At 39.7% G+C, this 16,245-nt stretch overlaps 2 protein-coding genes across 3 annotated transcripts in view; one reads left to right on the top strand and one right to left on the bottom strand.

Annotated features, from left to right (window-relative positions):
- The window catches only part of RASA3 (RAS p21 protein activator 3), a 187,326-nt gene that overhangs the window by 154,480 nt on the left and 16,601 nt on the right, over positions 1-16,245 (bottom strand). The window contains exon 2 of one of the 2 annotated variants that reach the window (XM_068926047.1): positions 11,204-11,302. The exons of the other annotated variant lie outside the window; for it this stretch is intronic. The gene's annotated coding sequence lies outside the window, so the exon portion shown is untranslated. The remainder of the gene's footprint in view (positions 1-11,203; positions 11,303-16,245) is intronic. 2 annotated transcript variants of the gene reach the window in all.
- Positions 873-12,914, top strand: CFAP97D2 (CFAP97 domain containing 2). Its single transcript, XM_009665483.2, has 6 exons — positions 873-1,037; positions 4,475-4,555; positions 7,079-7,197; positions 9,058-9,250; positions 11,480-11,572; positions 12,734-12,914. Exons 1-6 carry the CDS (start codon positions 945-947, stop codon positions 12,767-12,769), a joined length of 615 nt encoding a protein of 204 aa, XP_009663778.1. The 5' UTR covers positions 873-944; the 3' UTR covers positions 12,770-12,914.

Below are 16,245 nucleotides of genomic sequence, written 5' to 3'. Positions count from 1 at the left end.
ATAGCAGGTATGGGCCTCACCAAGAGACTGCAGGAGCCAAAAGCGATGTCCCTGGGCAGCCTGCTGGACCAAGCCTCGGGGTGCTCCACGCCTTGCAGATGGAAACCTCAGGTAAACAGCATCCGCTCAGGCCCAGCTTTGGAGGGGGCCAAGTAGAGCTTGAACAAGCAGAGGCAGCTTTGGCATTTTGGGGTTGGCCTGAGAAAACTTGTCTTTCCCCTTTCACCTCCATGCCAAATGTAACCAAGAAAGAATGAAAGTCAAGATGGTCCTGCGTGAGAACCGGTGGCCAACTTTGGAGACAACTGGCTTTTGCAAGTCTGTGTGAGCTTTCTGCACCTCATTAGTAATCAGATGGCAATGCAGATAAAGAAAGGTGAAAAGGCTATTAGAAACCATAAATATTTTACTATAAAAAACATTTGCAGTGGCTTTTGAAAAGTGCATACTTATCGATGAAGAAATGCTTTAAACAAGTTACTGCGGTGCAAAACACAACACCTCATGCTCTGCGTTTGCTCTGTGCTGTATTGAGGCATGCCTTTCAATTAAAAGCTCAGCAAATTTAGCCTATTATATCGTTCTTTGCATATTTATAGTACTGTATGAAACATTATTAATAGCTTACACCACTGTCTTTCCTTATCAGTAGGAGGTAGGTCTGACCAGTGAAGCATAATTGGTAATCTATTTTATATACGAATAAAATATCCTCTGGAATGTTTTGCTATAACATTCAGTTCTTGTTTGCTATTCGTTAAATGTATTGTTTAAAATGCTACCACCAGCTAGTCATTCTTTTTCTTAGCAGCGATACCATGACAACCACCACGTGACCTGCTACAAACATACCACAAGTCTCTAGGGCTTTCTTTAAGAAGGCTCAGACCGATATTACTCATGCTTTAAAAGCCCAAATTCAGAGACGCTTTACTTTGTGTAAGATGCATCGAGCTTACCAGCCAATTTTACCATGTGGCAACAAGTATCTTCAGCTAAAATGGGACAAAGCAAAGTACGAAGAACACAAGAAAAGGGTAGGTACAACTGTTTGATAAAGAGCAGAGAGGCAGGCCTTCATGAAAGGCTAAGCTTACCCACAAGGTTAAGTAATTCTCTATTCATTCTTAATACTGTTACGAGAGTTAATTGCAAGAGGTGCATTTTAAGAATAGCCTGCAAATATAGGTACTATCTTTTGTGACCTTTCATTTACAATTATCATAACAATGTTCACAGAATTTAGAAGTGAAGAAGACTGTCAGTCATCTGTTCCAAATCAGTAATAATGCAGGATTGCTCCCTTATGAAAATTCGTAAGTAGCAAGTACCATCAATGATGATTCAACTGTATTGCTATCTTAGGAAGACTGTATCACAATATAATTAGCTTTAATACAAAGAAATAGTTCTTCATTATTTCCAGACCGGGTCTGTTTCATTAACCATATAAAAATATCTTCCTTCCTTCCTTCCATTGTTCTCATAATTTGACTTGCAGGTGGAAAAAAAGTTAAACATGAAGTAGAGAATTGAATGTGACATATTTTTCTAATCAAATTGACAATGTTTAAACAAATAAATAAATTTCCTTCTATGTGAATTAACCTCTTGAGAGGCTTGCTGTTGCATATGAGCATTGCTATTTAAACAGTGGCTCTTTTAAAGCAGGGAACTGATATTAATGTAGTTGAAATACTCTATACATCCATTGTGCATACAGAACTCCACTTTGTTCAGTGTGCAGAGCATTTCACATATATGTTTGTATACACACACACACACACACACACAAAGGCATTCAGAGGCCAAGAGTAGGACTAATTAGCGATCAGAATGATATATAGTGAAGAAATTTATTTATAGAGAATAAAACATTTCCCAAGACTATTGCCTCATGATTAAACATGAGCGATAATTTCTGAGCTCAAGAAAAAAAAAGAAAAAGTAACTGCAGTGTTGGGCAATGGATGGCTCATTAGGGAAAGAACTTTGTTCCTTATCACAGGGTTCCCACCCAGATCAAGTGGTGACTGAAAAGGTCTTCAGTGGCCAACGGGTGGGCTTTTCAGGAAAGTGCCTGTACCATCGTGCTGGCGCGCTCCTAACTTCCCACACTAGTTGCTCTGAGGTTTCACCCTGCCTACCACTGGCATGAATTCAGGCTTGCCCTGGTGAATGGCAGCTCCTAGAGCAATGGTACCTGTGTGATGGGGCTGCTGAAGTCAGTAAGGCTACTAAGCGGGTTGTCCTGAACGATACAACCCCTTGTGGCACCAGCTGTTGCTCCGCCAAGAGCGATAGGGGCTTCCTGTAAGACTGTGTAAGGGCCTCCGCTTGGTGATGTCTACACGTTGCATTAAAGGAGCTCACAAATAAACTAGAGCAAAAGAGAAAGGGGAAAAATAGGGAATGAGGAAGAAAAAGAGTAGCATGTAGGTATACTTCCTTGGAGATGGCAACATTTAGGGATAAGTTATAAATCTCTAATCTCTCCATGATGCAGAAATGCAAAAAAGTGCCAGCATGTATCTGCATACATAAGAGCAAATATGTTCAGTCTGAATAATTGTGTTATTTTCTTAATGGAAGTAAAGAATGGAAAAATACAGTTATGTCTCTTCTCTGCAACACTCTACACAGAATTAAATTTAAAATGGCTGTCCAAAAATACTATGGCTCTGGAAAGTGCCTCAATAGAGATCAGGATGGGCTTTAAAAATAATCAGGATTTACTTTTTACAGTTGTGCATATAAGGACAGCAGATAAATTAGTCATATTACTTTCCAGAAAAATGAAGTTACATTGATGCGAACCACAGAAAAAACTTGTTTTTTAAAACTGCCTTTTGCTGTTCAAGTTTGAAACAATTCTCTAAATTCAGTATCTATAAATTAAAATCACAGCTTACATAATTATCAGACTTGATTCTTCACTGGTGATTCCCACTGACTGATACAATAACAATCCTCTTTTAAAAATTGTATGTCTTCTTAAAGTTACTTTTACTTTAAAATAGTCCAATAGTATAGTAACCTGAAGTGGAGGAGACAGCAGCAGGAGAAACAAAAGACACTAAAATTCTCAGAGATTTAGCACGTTTAGTTCTGTTATCCAGTAAAGTCAACTGCTTAATCCTTTACAGACCCGATCAAGTTAAGATGAGCACTCTCCTACCGAAATCAGTAGGACCTGAGAGCAGTCAGCACCTTCCAGAATCACACCTTCGTAGAGAGACGGCCACAAAAAAGCAGCTGCATGAAGAAAGTTGAGCAGTTCAAATGATTTTCAGAAAAAAATTTAGGAACTGCTAAAGGTTCTCCCAATCAATTCTATCAATAATTTGCCATGTTAGAAAAGTAGTGAGACTGTCTTGGTAGAACATATGACAAATCTGCCATCAGGGATTCAGCCTTGGTCCTTGACTCCAAACAAAGCTGCTACGGAAAAAGATGTGAAAAGCTTCAGCTGGTCTCAGGCACTGCTTTGTTTGTGTCCTGCGGCATGGGTTTGTGTTATTGCTGTATGTACTGCTTTTACCTGACAAATGCTTTTTTTGTAGCAAGCGTTCCTCTTTTCCGTCTATATCACAGGGCAAATGGTTCCAAAAGTCTGAGTCAGCCTGAGATGAAATAGTTCAAATGTTAGGTATGACAAAGGGGGAATGTTTACTACATGCATTTCATGATAGAAATCATGGTATTGTTGTTTTAACCAACCCAGTCTCACTCCCTGCAGGACCCCAGTTAGGGAGAGTGGTCTCTGCTCTGTCTCCCCTCCATACTCATTACCAGCTTCTCTCTGACAGATTTCTTCAGTCCAAGGCAACTCGCAGATCATTCTTCTTCCTCATGTATTGTATGACTATTTAGGTCAGGCTGGAGACAGAGATTACTGTGAACTACCAATTACACTGAAATACCAATTCTATTAAAATTATTAGATCCGTAGTTTGCTTTTCATGATCATTTTAAAAGCACTGCTAATATGAAAAGGTCTGGGAATACTTTCAACATGAGAAGTCCTTTCCTAGTATTGCTTACCTCTTTCTGGCAACATCCCAAATTTGCATCCCCCTGGAAGACCTGATACAGTTTAGGAATACCCAGGGCTTTCTTACACTAGCCATCTTTTTCTGCTGGGTGTCAAATAAGATCTGACTGCTTTCTCTTAAGACCGCACTTCTTCTATCATAACATCAACGCTGTGATAATTTGACTTTATGTATTTCTACATTTCTCCAGCATAAAGAGCATTTTGCATTGCCAGCAGGCTTCAGAACAGTTGCCTTCAACGTTTTCATTTCCCGCTATCTCCTTCTGGGCAAGCCTGGCTTTGCTGATATAATGAATCATATGTTTAATAGTGTTACTGCTGGCTAACAGAGCAGAACATGGGAATTAAGAGATTTCCTACAATGATATGCAAGGGTATTTCCAACAAAAATGGATAAACTTTTCTCTTCTGTTGCAGATCCAGGCAGCCAAACCATTAGTGGACACAAGTACCCCTGCAACATATGGCCACCTTCATCTGAAGTTAGGGAAGCTGAAGGTATTATACTGGTTACTTCACTTAGCACTAGCATGCTTACCTTCGTATCTCCTCTCAAAGGAAACAAAGAGAAAAGCCACTGGGTAGATTATGAGAAGCTCAAAATTTCAAGCCCATTTTTATCTCGCTGCATTGATTTTTGCAACAGGACTATCAAAATCCCTGGATAGCACACTCCCAGCCCTATGATATAAGTTACTTTTTTCTTTATGATTCTTGATACAATCAGACTGCTTCAGACTACCAAGTACCAAGTGTTAATGTATCCTCCTAAAAGATAATTCTGCACAACCATGTAAAAAACATCCCAAGTAACAGAAATAACACGATCATCAAGATACAGGGCAATGAACTGAATACAAGGATGTTAACGTATTTGAAGCACAAGAAACAATGGGTAGCCTTGACTGGCAGTTATCCTTCAAAATCTTATTGCTCCCAAGAGGCAAATTTTTATAAAAGATGACAGTGGAGAATAAATTGTTAACTAATTAACTCTGCTCACTAAAAGGAAACAAAAACAAAAAAACCCTAAACCTGACGCAATAAAATATACAGGCAGCTGTATACAGGCAGCTGTATACAGGCAGCAGCACCCTGTCAATGACTTAATTTACAACAGTGCCCCTCAGGCAATGGGATCAGAGCCCAACTAAGGACCTCAGAATTCATTCACTTAAAAATGTTTATCATCTCACTGCATGACATAATAATCCCCAGGCACCTTAAAATTATTTCACTATCAAACAATTAATTTCTCTCCCATGCATAAAATCATATGCTATAGTAGGACTTGGATTCTGTTTTAATTTTTTCCTAATACTCTAAAAGTAACACAGAAACAGTTCCTCTGAAAATGGAAGAGGGCACAGATACACAACAACCCCACAGGTTAACAACAACAACCAAAACTCACTAATCTCAGGTGTGTCCCTTTGAAAAATAGGTTCTGATACCTGGGAGCAAGACTGTGGTCCTAATGTCTTTCTCATCCTGCTTCTTTCCAAAGCGTTACAGAAGGAAAGAAAGAAAGAAAGAAAAACTGTAACGTTGCAAGTAGGCTTATCTTCCAGTAATCAGTTCTCTTCTTCATAGTCATTCTCGTCAGGGTTGTTTAGAGCCTGACGGGATTACTTAATGCACTGTTTTTAGGTACATTTATACTACAATGTGACCAGTATCTGACCTGCTTTAGTTATATAGCCTAGCAAACAAGGCAGATGCACTAGATTCCCTACAGCAACGTGCTACTATAACATGAGCCATTCAAAATGATCAGAGCAGGATTTCCTGTTCATTTTATATAGGACATGCAATATCTTTGGATTGCTTAGAATCAAATATTTAAAAAAAAATGAAAGGAGAAGAATAAGTCCGTATGCCCAAAACAGTAATATCTCTGCAGTAACTCTCTTTTGGGAGGCTTGAGAGAGCAAGATGTTGAAGACCAGCTATGAAAAGAGTAATTTCCCTGCTTTCCTCCATCCACCCTTTCTCTGGCTACCTCCAACTCAGCCCTGCTGGAGATGGCATTCTTGGAACACAGATAACTTTGAAGATAAGTTTCTTCTCTGCACCTCTCTCTCATTCCTCCCCAATCCTCACAAACACTTTTACCACAGATTTGTGTTCTTCAAACAAAAGTGTGGTAGCATTTTCTTTTTCAAATTAGGCAATGCCCCAGGATATCCAAAAGGATTCTCCCTCTCCTCTGGATTCCTTCAATTCTCATCCCACTTTTGACACTAAGGTATTTTGCCCATTACACAGTTTAATTTCAGAAACACTGAGATTATTGAGGTCACTAATATCTTCTATCTTAAAATTGAAATTAAAAAAGCTAAAATCATGCTAACAGTGCATAGATCTAGCACACACTGCCTCACACATGTATCCCCATTTGCTCATTACACCCAGTTGCTGCTTCTCCTCTTACGTTAGTCTGAAACTCCTCCAGGACAAGAATGGCCTGCAACTGGACCTAATCCAAATCCCACTGAAGTCAATGGAAAAATTTCCATTTGATCCAAAGCCCACTGAAGTCAATGGAAAGACTCCCATTGACTTCAGAGGAGTTTGGATGAGTCCCATCGTATATTTGAACAGCGTCCATTACAATCCTTGATTTTGACTTGAGTCTATGAATGCTGCTCTAAACACAAATGATAATCATGATCCTTCAAAATACATTGACAAATATAAATAGAAATTTTGCTTACACTAATGAAATACATTTGCTAATCATGCAGGCTGCTGCTGTGGTTACAGGAGAGTGTCTGAGGGTCAAGTTCACAGCATTTCAAAGGGACTTTTCCCATCAGGCCTCCATTAAAATGGGTCTGAAGTGATACAAAGGGGTCTCTCAACACTAGAATGAAGCTTTACTTGATCAGTGTTAATCACACTCTGTATAGAGGAGGAGACAGGAACTGTGAACACCTTGTTAGGTAGTCATAACATAACTGCTGTTTGCTATGGCCTTGTAAAAACAGAAGTGTTTCTTTATCCCTTCTGTACACAAAGTTGGAGGAAGATCGACTTTCAGTCATCGAAAGAGACAACCGTTTGCTGCTGAAGAAGATGTCCTGCATCATGAGGACAAAAGGACAAATCGACAATAAAAATGACTATAAGGCCAAAAGGTAACATCAGCAGCACTATTTGCATTTAGTTATCAAGTTACTCTCCCAGTGACAAACATAGCTAAGGATAAACTGCTCTGCAAGGACATGTATCTAAAGGCAGCCTAAGGTATAATCAACACTTCAGGAAGCCATTTGCTTGCCCTGTCACAGGAAATCCAATACTAGGCCATTTTCCTCCTACTCTCTGTTGAAGAGAACATGGCTTTAAATTAGTTTTTCAGTTTAATAACTGAGGGAATGCAAAAAGAGAACACTGCCCTACTTTAAGGAAAATAAATGAAGCAAACCTATTATGTCTCAGCAAAGCTGTTGTTGCTGCTGAATGAGTCATTGCTGCTGACTTTGCCAGTCATTCCTTCAGACACCACTGGAAAGAGGGAGATCCAAAGCTTAGCAATGAAATAAAAACAGAGCAAAAATAGAATTAAGAAGAAAAAAAATGGAGCAGGAAGGAGGCAGAAATCAAGATATAATTTGTTGCTCAAGGGAGACTAAGCAAAATATGCCTTGAAGATTTATTACTAGAGATAACCACCTTACAATCTTTTGATTCACAAGGAAATATGCACCCCTAGTACAGCAAAGCAGTCAACAGCAGGGACAGCCTTGGGAAGCAAAGGAAGAATTCCACGTTGCACAGCAGAGGATGGTTTGTATAACTCAGGTGGCAGTTGTTACACCTCTTGTGACTCATTTACAGACAGACTAGTTCATGAAAAACTGATTGTTCATTAGGCTCTCATGTCTCCAGTTAGCAAACTGCTGCTCAGCTTCAAATGACCTAAGTAGAGCTCGCTATATTTCATGGTCAGGAATATCTGGACACTTGCACACTCCCTTGCGAAGACAGAAATGATTTGGAATAGAGTTTGTCATGTCCACGTCATGCAAATCCACATTACAGCACTTACATGTTGTCACCGATAAATAACACCCAGATCTGTGCAAGTATCAGTGAGCATCAGCTAACTATATTGCTGAAGGTATGACTCCACAAGTGTAAGAGAACAGTATCCTCCCGCTTTCTACTCCCTCTCTGCCTTCTTGATCTGAGCAGCAAACTCCTGTTGCTTCCCTGGGATCAACTCTGGTTTTCATCAAACCTCTCCATTAGGTAATTAAACTCAAGAAAACAGCAGAAAACTAACCCAACAAAAACAAACAAACCTGAATAGTTTTTCTGCCATTTTTTGCAAGGCCCTGATGAATTCCAGGGCTGATGCAAGGAATGGAGGAGACCACACAGCTGGAAGCAGGGGGGAGAGAAGCAGGGAGAGAAAGGAAAAGAGCAAGGCCTTCCTTTTTTGGTGGCAGCAAACTGCTATGAGATCAGCTTAACTGCCCGTGAAACTGTAGTCTAAGAAATCACGAAAAATTTGCAAAGAGCTTGAGGTCATACGCTTATCTCAGTTGTCTTCATATTTCCGAACTCAGTTCATGAGGTTTCTACAAAAAATAAAGGTCAAAACCCAAATGATTAAAATTAAGTACCTCAGACACCAGTCACGCCCTCACCTTCAGTATGGCACTAAAGAAATTCCAGGACTGGAGGGCTGACTTAATATAAGATAAAAGATTAAATTATTGTCAAATGTACCAAACTTCCACACAGTCACGACTCAGTTTAGAAGATACTGTAGAAAACTTATAATCTTTAGAAGGACGAACAGATTGAGTTGTGAAGTCTAGCTAATGCAGATTCAAGGAAGAGGAAGTCCTTGTAGTCCTTGTATAAAGCCTCAAGAGAATTCTCCTCTAACACAAGACTGATAGATGTTTCATATTTTGGGTTCCCAGGCTTGGGAACAGTAACGACTGTGAAGAAGTTTGATTCTGTTTGTATGTTTTCCCCTTTAGTTTAAATAGGGAACAACGAAAGAAGGAGCTGCTGAGATTGAGCCAAGAAAACCGTGCCATTCTGGATAGAATTACAAAGTCTGAGCCTCAGTATCAAGTTCACAGATGGCATGAGCATTGGCAACAAGCTGAAAAATACAGGGCCAACATTACAAGATATCCTCGTGGGCAGTGTAAAGCACAGAGCCAAAAGGTAGCCCTGAACTTCTGTTCTTTCCTTCCCAGTTCTTTCTAGATCGGAACTGTCTCTGCAGTGCATTTTGCCGTGCTTTTGTGCTAGAGATTAACTGCAACTGCAGCCAATTGCACGGTTAACAACCTTCCATTTATAAAGCCACTTTCATCAAATGAATCCCAGAGCACTTTTCAGACTTTATTAGGCTATTCGTAAGTGCATTAGTTTCTACAATCAGACTGTTTGCCACAGAAACACCGCTCTCTCAAAAATAAAAAAATAAAAATTTTTAAAGGAGCAGTGCCTTAACAGTTTCCTGAGAGACAGAGCCAAACACTGCAGCAATATTTGAAGTGACCAAATGGTGATACGCATCGAGGGCTCCAAAATCTACCCTGGCTACCCTGTGCAAAGTAATCAGCTTCTTATTTTCATTAGCAATATAGGTGAGTTATAAAATCAGCTAGATGAGGTATTAGCAAGCTTTCCCAGAGAAAGAAAACTGAGGATCTTTAACCTTTCCGCGGCCAAAATCCCTGGAATCCCTGGCTCCAAGCCTACTAACTCACCAACTCTCAGCTTTCATTCAAAGCTGCAGGGAAGCTGCGGTGCTGACCAGCAGGCGGCAAGGAGCCCATGTCAGCTCTGCCCTCACCCATCCCTCACCATCACCTCGAGCTGCTGAGCCTCCGTAGTCGTAGGCCTTGATTTGGGAGGTTTGTCCTCTGTCATGTGAGTATGATTCAATGTATATGGGTGTGGTGCAGCCCCTGCACTCCCTACCCCACCCACTACGTCTAGCCTGAGGTCACTGAATTAAACGTTTTGGAAGCTTGTAGTACATATGTAAAAAGGAGATTTTTTCAAAGGTGCAGCTCATGCAAATCTGGCTGAGTCTTTCCGAGAACAGTAGGTGTTATTTCTTTTAACCCAGCCCTATCCCTTTGCCAAATCATTGGTCCTGGTTCTAATTCCAGTAGATTTGCTTAGGAGAAGCAAAGCACTTGAAAGAAAGAGCAAGAAAAACCACTTAGCATTGCAAGCAAGAAACAGATCCCCTCACCAACTTCCTTCCTATCCTGAGACCGTTCCTGAATACAGCTGTATCACTTTTGCTAAAGTCCCCCAAAACTATTCAATCTGACACAGCAAGCAAGTATAGAAAGCTTCAACCTAAACAGTTTAGAAAGCTTCAACCTAAACAGTTAAGACTTGGCAAAGAAATAAGCAACTAAAAGAGAGGCTTCTATAATGGAAAAATATTAAGCAGTTTTAATTACCGCAGCTGCATCATTGCAAACCAAAGAATTATATTAAAAATAAAGGTTGTAAATTCAGGTGCTCCGTAGTTAGGAAGTATCAAAATTATGGTTGAAAGATATTATTCAAAGATTTGTCTCTTGACCAAATGTTGATTTTGGCAGATTTCCATAAATGCATAAGCAAATTGTCATACAGAAGTAAACACATCATACAACCCTCGCCACATCATCTGTAAGTCTCTGCTCCATAATCAATAGCTACTAGAACATCTCTAAGAAGTAGCCACTAGAAAGTATTTTTTCCAGTCTCCAGTTTAGAAATGGCTGAGCCATTTTGAAGGACACTTGAAAGACAGATAAGCAAGCATGATGCAGACAGCTGCAGCAGACTTCTTCAGCCGAGCAGAGGAAATCCAGCAAAGGTATAGCTGAAAATGGGATTACAGGCAGTAGTTGGCAAGATTTGCAGTAAGTGGTGCTATGGGATGATCCCTCTATGCTTATACAGTTTATGTGAAACCAGTTCAGGCTTAATTTTTAATAAAGGACAAGTCCTGCTTATTCCCATCAACCATTCCTCTTCTCTCTCTCTGTTGCAATGTAAAGCTTTTTTTGGCCATAGAGACGCCATTATAGCAGGAGCAAGCGCGAGTCTTTACATAAGGACATTCTTTACTGATCCCAACTGAAAACTGAGGAAATATGTTACCTGAATCAAGCTGTCCACTGGGCAGCCTAATAGAATTTGCTCCATCTCTGATGACCCAGACGTTCTGATGAACAAAAGGGAGAATTCCCTTCCTTCACCCTGGAAAAGGACAACAGTAATATCACCAACAAGCACGCTTGTCACCTTTCTTTGCTAACTGAGCTTTGGTGCCAAGGGAACATCCCTGAAAATAGATCATAGAGCATTAGAAAATCAAGGCATTGCCAGGTTCTTTGTTTTACATGCATTTGTATTGATTTCTCTCTTTTCTGGCAGGAAGAAACATTTAGAAAGCAAGTACCGAAACAAGACAGAAGAAGAGGGAAGCAGCTGAAGGAAGAAAGTATGAAAAGTAAGATGAAGGAAAAGGTAAGAGATCATGTCCACCATGGAAAGGGAAGAGATCAGCTAGAACAAGACAGCACTCCAGGAATGGCACAATTCCCCCAGTCACCTGTGAAGGCAATTTATCAAGTAGCAAAGGTCTTTTATTCATATTCCCTCTTGGATTAACTACGGCATTTGGAAATTTTACTGTCCTCAGCCTTCTGCCTTGCCCTTCTGCTGGAAGCCACTCCTTCCCTGGCAGAGCAGACCTGCAGAACAGGGAGCTGTGAGTCCATTCTGTGATTGCAACCCTGTGCATCAACGTACTTAGATTTCAGTAGTTGTAAGTTAAAGTGATATGCACGTGATAACTTCCAGCAACAGAGAAGAGCAGACTTGTGAGAGCAGTAACCACTTCAGCTGCACAGCTAAACTCAGCAAGAATTGTATACAGAGCCCCTGTATGAAATGGGGTACTTGGGAGAAGCAGGTGGAAGAGCTCATACGCTAGTTTAGGATACTATGATTTTAAGCATTCTGAAGGAGCGTAGATTTTAGATACACCATGTCTTCAGTACACTTAAAAAAAAAAAGCATAAAGCAGAATGGCATAAAAACCACTTCCTTCATAATTACCAGTAAATCTACTTAGAACATACAAAAACTAATGAAGAAGGAGCTTAACCAGGAAAAGGACTGTAACTGAGTAACTGGAGTATAACTGATTGATTCATCTCATTAAGATTAGGGGAGTTTTCATGTGACAATTTTCAGCTCAGTATCTGAAGATTCCCCAGTGAAAACCAAGTTGGACAACAGTAAATAGCTTTGCGTGAGGGTTTTAGAATGTACTCAAAGGCTAACCACTTTCTAGCAGGGAAAGTGCTTGGTGGACAACCCCCCTCCCACCACAGCTACAGAGACCACTGCCTTCTTTATTCATCATTAAATGCAATCGTTGTGTCAATCTCAGTAATTGCATTCACAGAGAGAAAATACTAAAAATACATGAAATACCTTTCTAGCTTCCCTTTTAATGGGATTTAGCAGCTTGAAGCAAGATGAAACAGCACCACCAGACCCATCAGCTCTCTGTGTGTTACAGTCTAGCACTTTTTAGACCGTCACTGATCTATATAGTTCAGGGCACAGAAACTTACTTTCTGAAATGAACATTCAGTATTACTTATTTTTTAATTCCAGTTCTTCAAGAGAAAACATATTAAAATCACAGACTGATCTCAGCATAGCCAAGCAAGGTTCTCTCAGAAGACAAAGCAACTGAAACCAAGAAGTCATAAATACTAGTTTTTGTTTCATTTGAAGTAGAGTTGCATCTGTAATCATTTTGGAGGCTGCCAGCTTTTTAAACAGACACCCCAGCAACAGCTGTTTACTTCCTGGAACTTGGAAATGCTTTCTAAGGCATTTTCTCTTTTCTCATTTGCAATACAGTTCAGTGAACAGTGTTTGAAGTGCTAATACGATGAAAACTTATTTTCTGAAGCACATAAACTCTAAAATGCAAGACTATCTTTACTGCACTGAACCGAGACATAGCGGATACCATGGCCACCAGCTCTCCAGTACTACAGGGAATCTGCCATATAACTTGCAACTCGTGAGAGCAGCAAAGCCCCAGGCTCCCACAGCGGGATCCAAAACCCACCAGGCTACAGAGAGAAGCTTCATTGCACCCAAGCACCTGAGCCAACAAGGAAAGATTATTCTTGTTTGCCCTAAGTAACAATGGTACTTGCCCTACATGCTGTTGCAATACCTCTCCTAGACTGTAGTGAGTGTGCCTAGATCCCAGATGGGCTAATGCCCATGCACCAATCAGCTGCAGGGCTCCACAGCTGGATGGATTTCATCTCAAGTCGCAAGCCATCACAGGAGCAGGCCAGGCCAGAAGAAATAATCATTTGTTGTGCACATCTGTTACAACCATCACATCCAACAAGGACAAGTCAACTGTTCCTTCCGACAGTATTTTGTTTCTAAAAGAAAGGGTAATTCCTCTTTGAACAAGTGCCAAAAGATTGTAATTTAGTGAATCCAACTACCTCCTCTCAATATCAGAAGGAATATACCTGCCTGCCTTTAATAGCAATTCTATTTTTTTAAATAAAAATGTCCTATGTCCTTATGGCTGAAGTCAAACACTCATAAAGGCCCCTGCTTTGCATAGTTCCAGGTTGGATCCTCAGGCCATTCTATAAGGGGCGAGCTATCCTTTGCAAGTTGTGGTATCAAACCAAACAAATTTCTTGTTTCCTTTTGTTTTTTAAAAGCTTCAAATAAGGATGATGATAGCCTAAAATATTTGACTGAATGCCACTACATTATAATTGAGCAGCAAAGTTATTGTCTTCAAATCCCTGGCTCCAAAGGCAGAACACTTTGCTTTTGAAACACTGGTACAATTATAAGCCAAATAACTGAAACAAAGCAAAAGTAAAGTACCATTCTAAAGAGAGTGTCAAGAGTTATAGGAAACTATAACCTGAGAGTCAGATTCTGCTTCCATTTTCACTACTGCAAATCTAAGCTAACTACCTTATCTTTATTGCAATCACTATGGATATAAAAAAACCTTCCTTCAAGAATCCATAGCAGGAAGGGAACTCATGATGAAGCTTTAAAAGATGGCTGAGCTGAACCACCAGCTCACTGCCATTGAAAACAAGAGGTCACTCTCCTCATCATCCTTGCACAACTCTTCCACTATGTTTATCTTGCCTGAGCTAATTCAACTCAGTAATCCAGCATAAAGGTAACTAAGGAAAGCTTTTTTTTTTTTTTTGAAAGGGGAATATTTTTAGTGAGTTCAATCAGCTCACTGAAGATGAATGTAAAATTAAGGCCACAGTTGATGCAAGGAAGAATTAAAGCCACATATTCCTTCAGTAAAGTGGAAAAATGGTTACTCACTGCCTGGCAGTATTTAACACCAAAATAGCTCTATTAAGGTTCAGGAGAAACACATGCAGCAGAGCAAAAACTGTCTCAACTCAATAATCCATCTTGGTTACCATGGAAAAGTCAGGGTTTGTCCAAGTTAGAAATGAGTAATCTTGTATTCACCACCCCCTTTTAACCGGACAAACACCAAATAACAGCCTATTCATTTTATTATTTCTTTAAATTTATCACAATAAAGGAACAGAATATTATTTGAATATTCCAAAGTCATTATTTTTTTAGACAGATTTTTTATTATTTCAGGAGAAAAATTTGCAGGCCCTGGATTTCCTGGATTTCCAAGCCCTGAATTTAAGCAAGAATAATGAGTTGAATCTGTATTGCCTGTGGTTTAAAAATAAAGTAATTAAAAAATAAAAGTAATCAGGCCTTCCAAAAATGTTGAGCTTGTATTATTGTATTGAAATTTCTGATATTGAAAACAGTATGTCTGAACCTTTTCTTTTTTTTTTGCCTTGTAGTTACAGAACACATAGGTTTCATGCTTTCAAATTTTCCTTTGCCCTTATAAACTTAAGAAATTTTCTTATGAGGGGTTTTCACTTGATGCCACCAACAGGAACTTAAAGAGAAATAAATAAATGAAATACCACAGAAGTCATAATAAAACTGTAATAATGAAGAGCTTTGTTCTTTCCCAACACTCATGTTTGAATCTCATTGCTAACCTCACTGAAGTCAGCTTAATTTCCCTATGTTTTAAATGTGTTTCCAAAATAAACCGTAGGGTATAGTTAGAAGGGGTAAAGTATATATTAATACACTTTACCTTATATGTATTTAAAAACCAAAGCAGCACATAAAAAGTATTAAAAAAAACCCAGTAGAGTCATGCAACAACTAGAGGTTACCAAGGCATAATAAAACATGGTAGTTTATTCAAACCTGCAGTTTAAACTCTTAATATGCCCCCGCAGTATTAAAATGTGTTTATCCTTCCATACTATGCAGCAGGGAAATGCTGCCCTCTCCACTGTAGATATGAGCAACTCTGGCATAGGGATTACTGACATGTTAGTCGGAGGGGTCGCATTTGCACCTGACCAAACTCACCATTCATATGTGCTTCTTAGGGATCAGTTTACATTTTGGAACAAGCCAAGCAAAGAAGTGCAGGTATAGAGGAATTCAAACTCTACTCTTCCAGGTGACGCAGATTCAGCTGGCTCCAGCCACTTGATTCTGCAAATTCGAGCGCGTTTACTTAAGGCTGTATACAGACGACTACAGAACTCAACATTCAGGTTCGTAAGTCAGTGAGAGCTTGGTGCTCAAATACCATTTTTGGACGTCACTTCCTTGCCAGCAAGAAGTCCAATTATTCTTTTGCTTTTCTATAGGTGAACAGTCAGTATCTGAACAAATATGTGAACCACATGTGGAAACAGTTTGCTGGGCTGCAGGAAGAAACAACATAACTTGTCATCCTGAAGTGCTGTTACAGCTCTCCAATTTATAAGCTAACTTTTGCTGGGATTTACCAAACAGGATCTATAAAACCATACTGATTTTATTCCCCTGTGACCTGTAGCATTTTCTTTCCCACGAGCAGAGAGTAGATTCAGTAGAGCAATGCCAGGCCCACGTTAATGGCATGATACATAGCTGTGCACAGTAGTGCACGTAGTACAACAGGAAGGATGAGGAGTGTATTAGGTGCAGATAAGGCAATACGTGGTGACAGTGGCACAATTGAGCTTTAGTCCCCAAGGACAGGCAGGACTAGAAGA

Source organism: Struthio camelus, chromosome 1, assembly GCF_040807025.1.
Source record: "Struthio camelus isolate bStrCam1 chromosome 1, bStrCam1.hap1, whole genome shotgun sequence".
NCBI classification, from domain to species: domain Eukaryota; kingdom Metazoa; phylum Chordata; class Aves; order Struthioniformes; family Struthionidae; genus Struthio; species Struthio camelus.
Note: the sequence above shows the minus strand (reverse complement) of the source record. Positions and strands in the feature narration are given on the sequence as shown.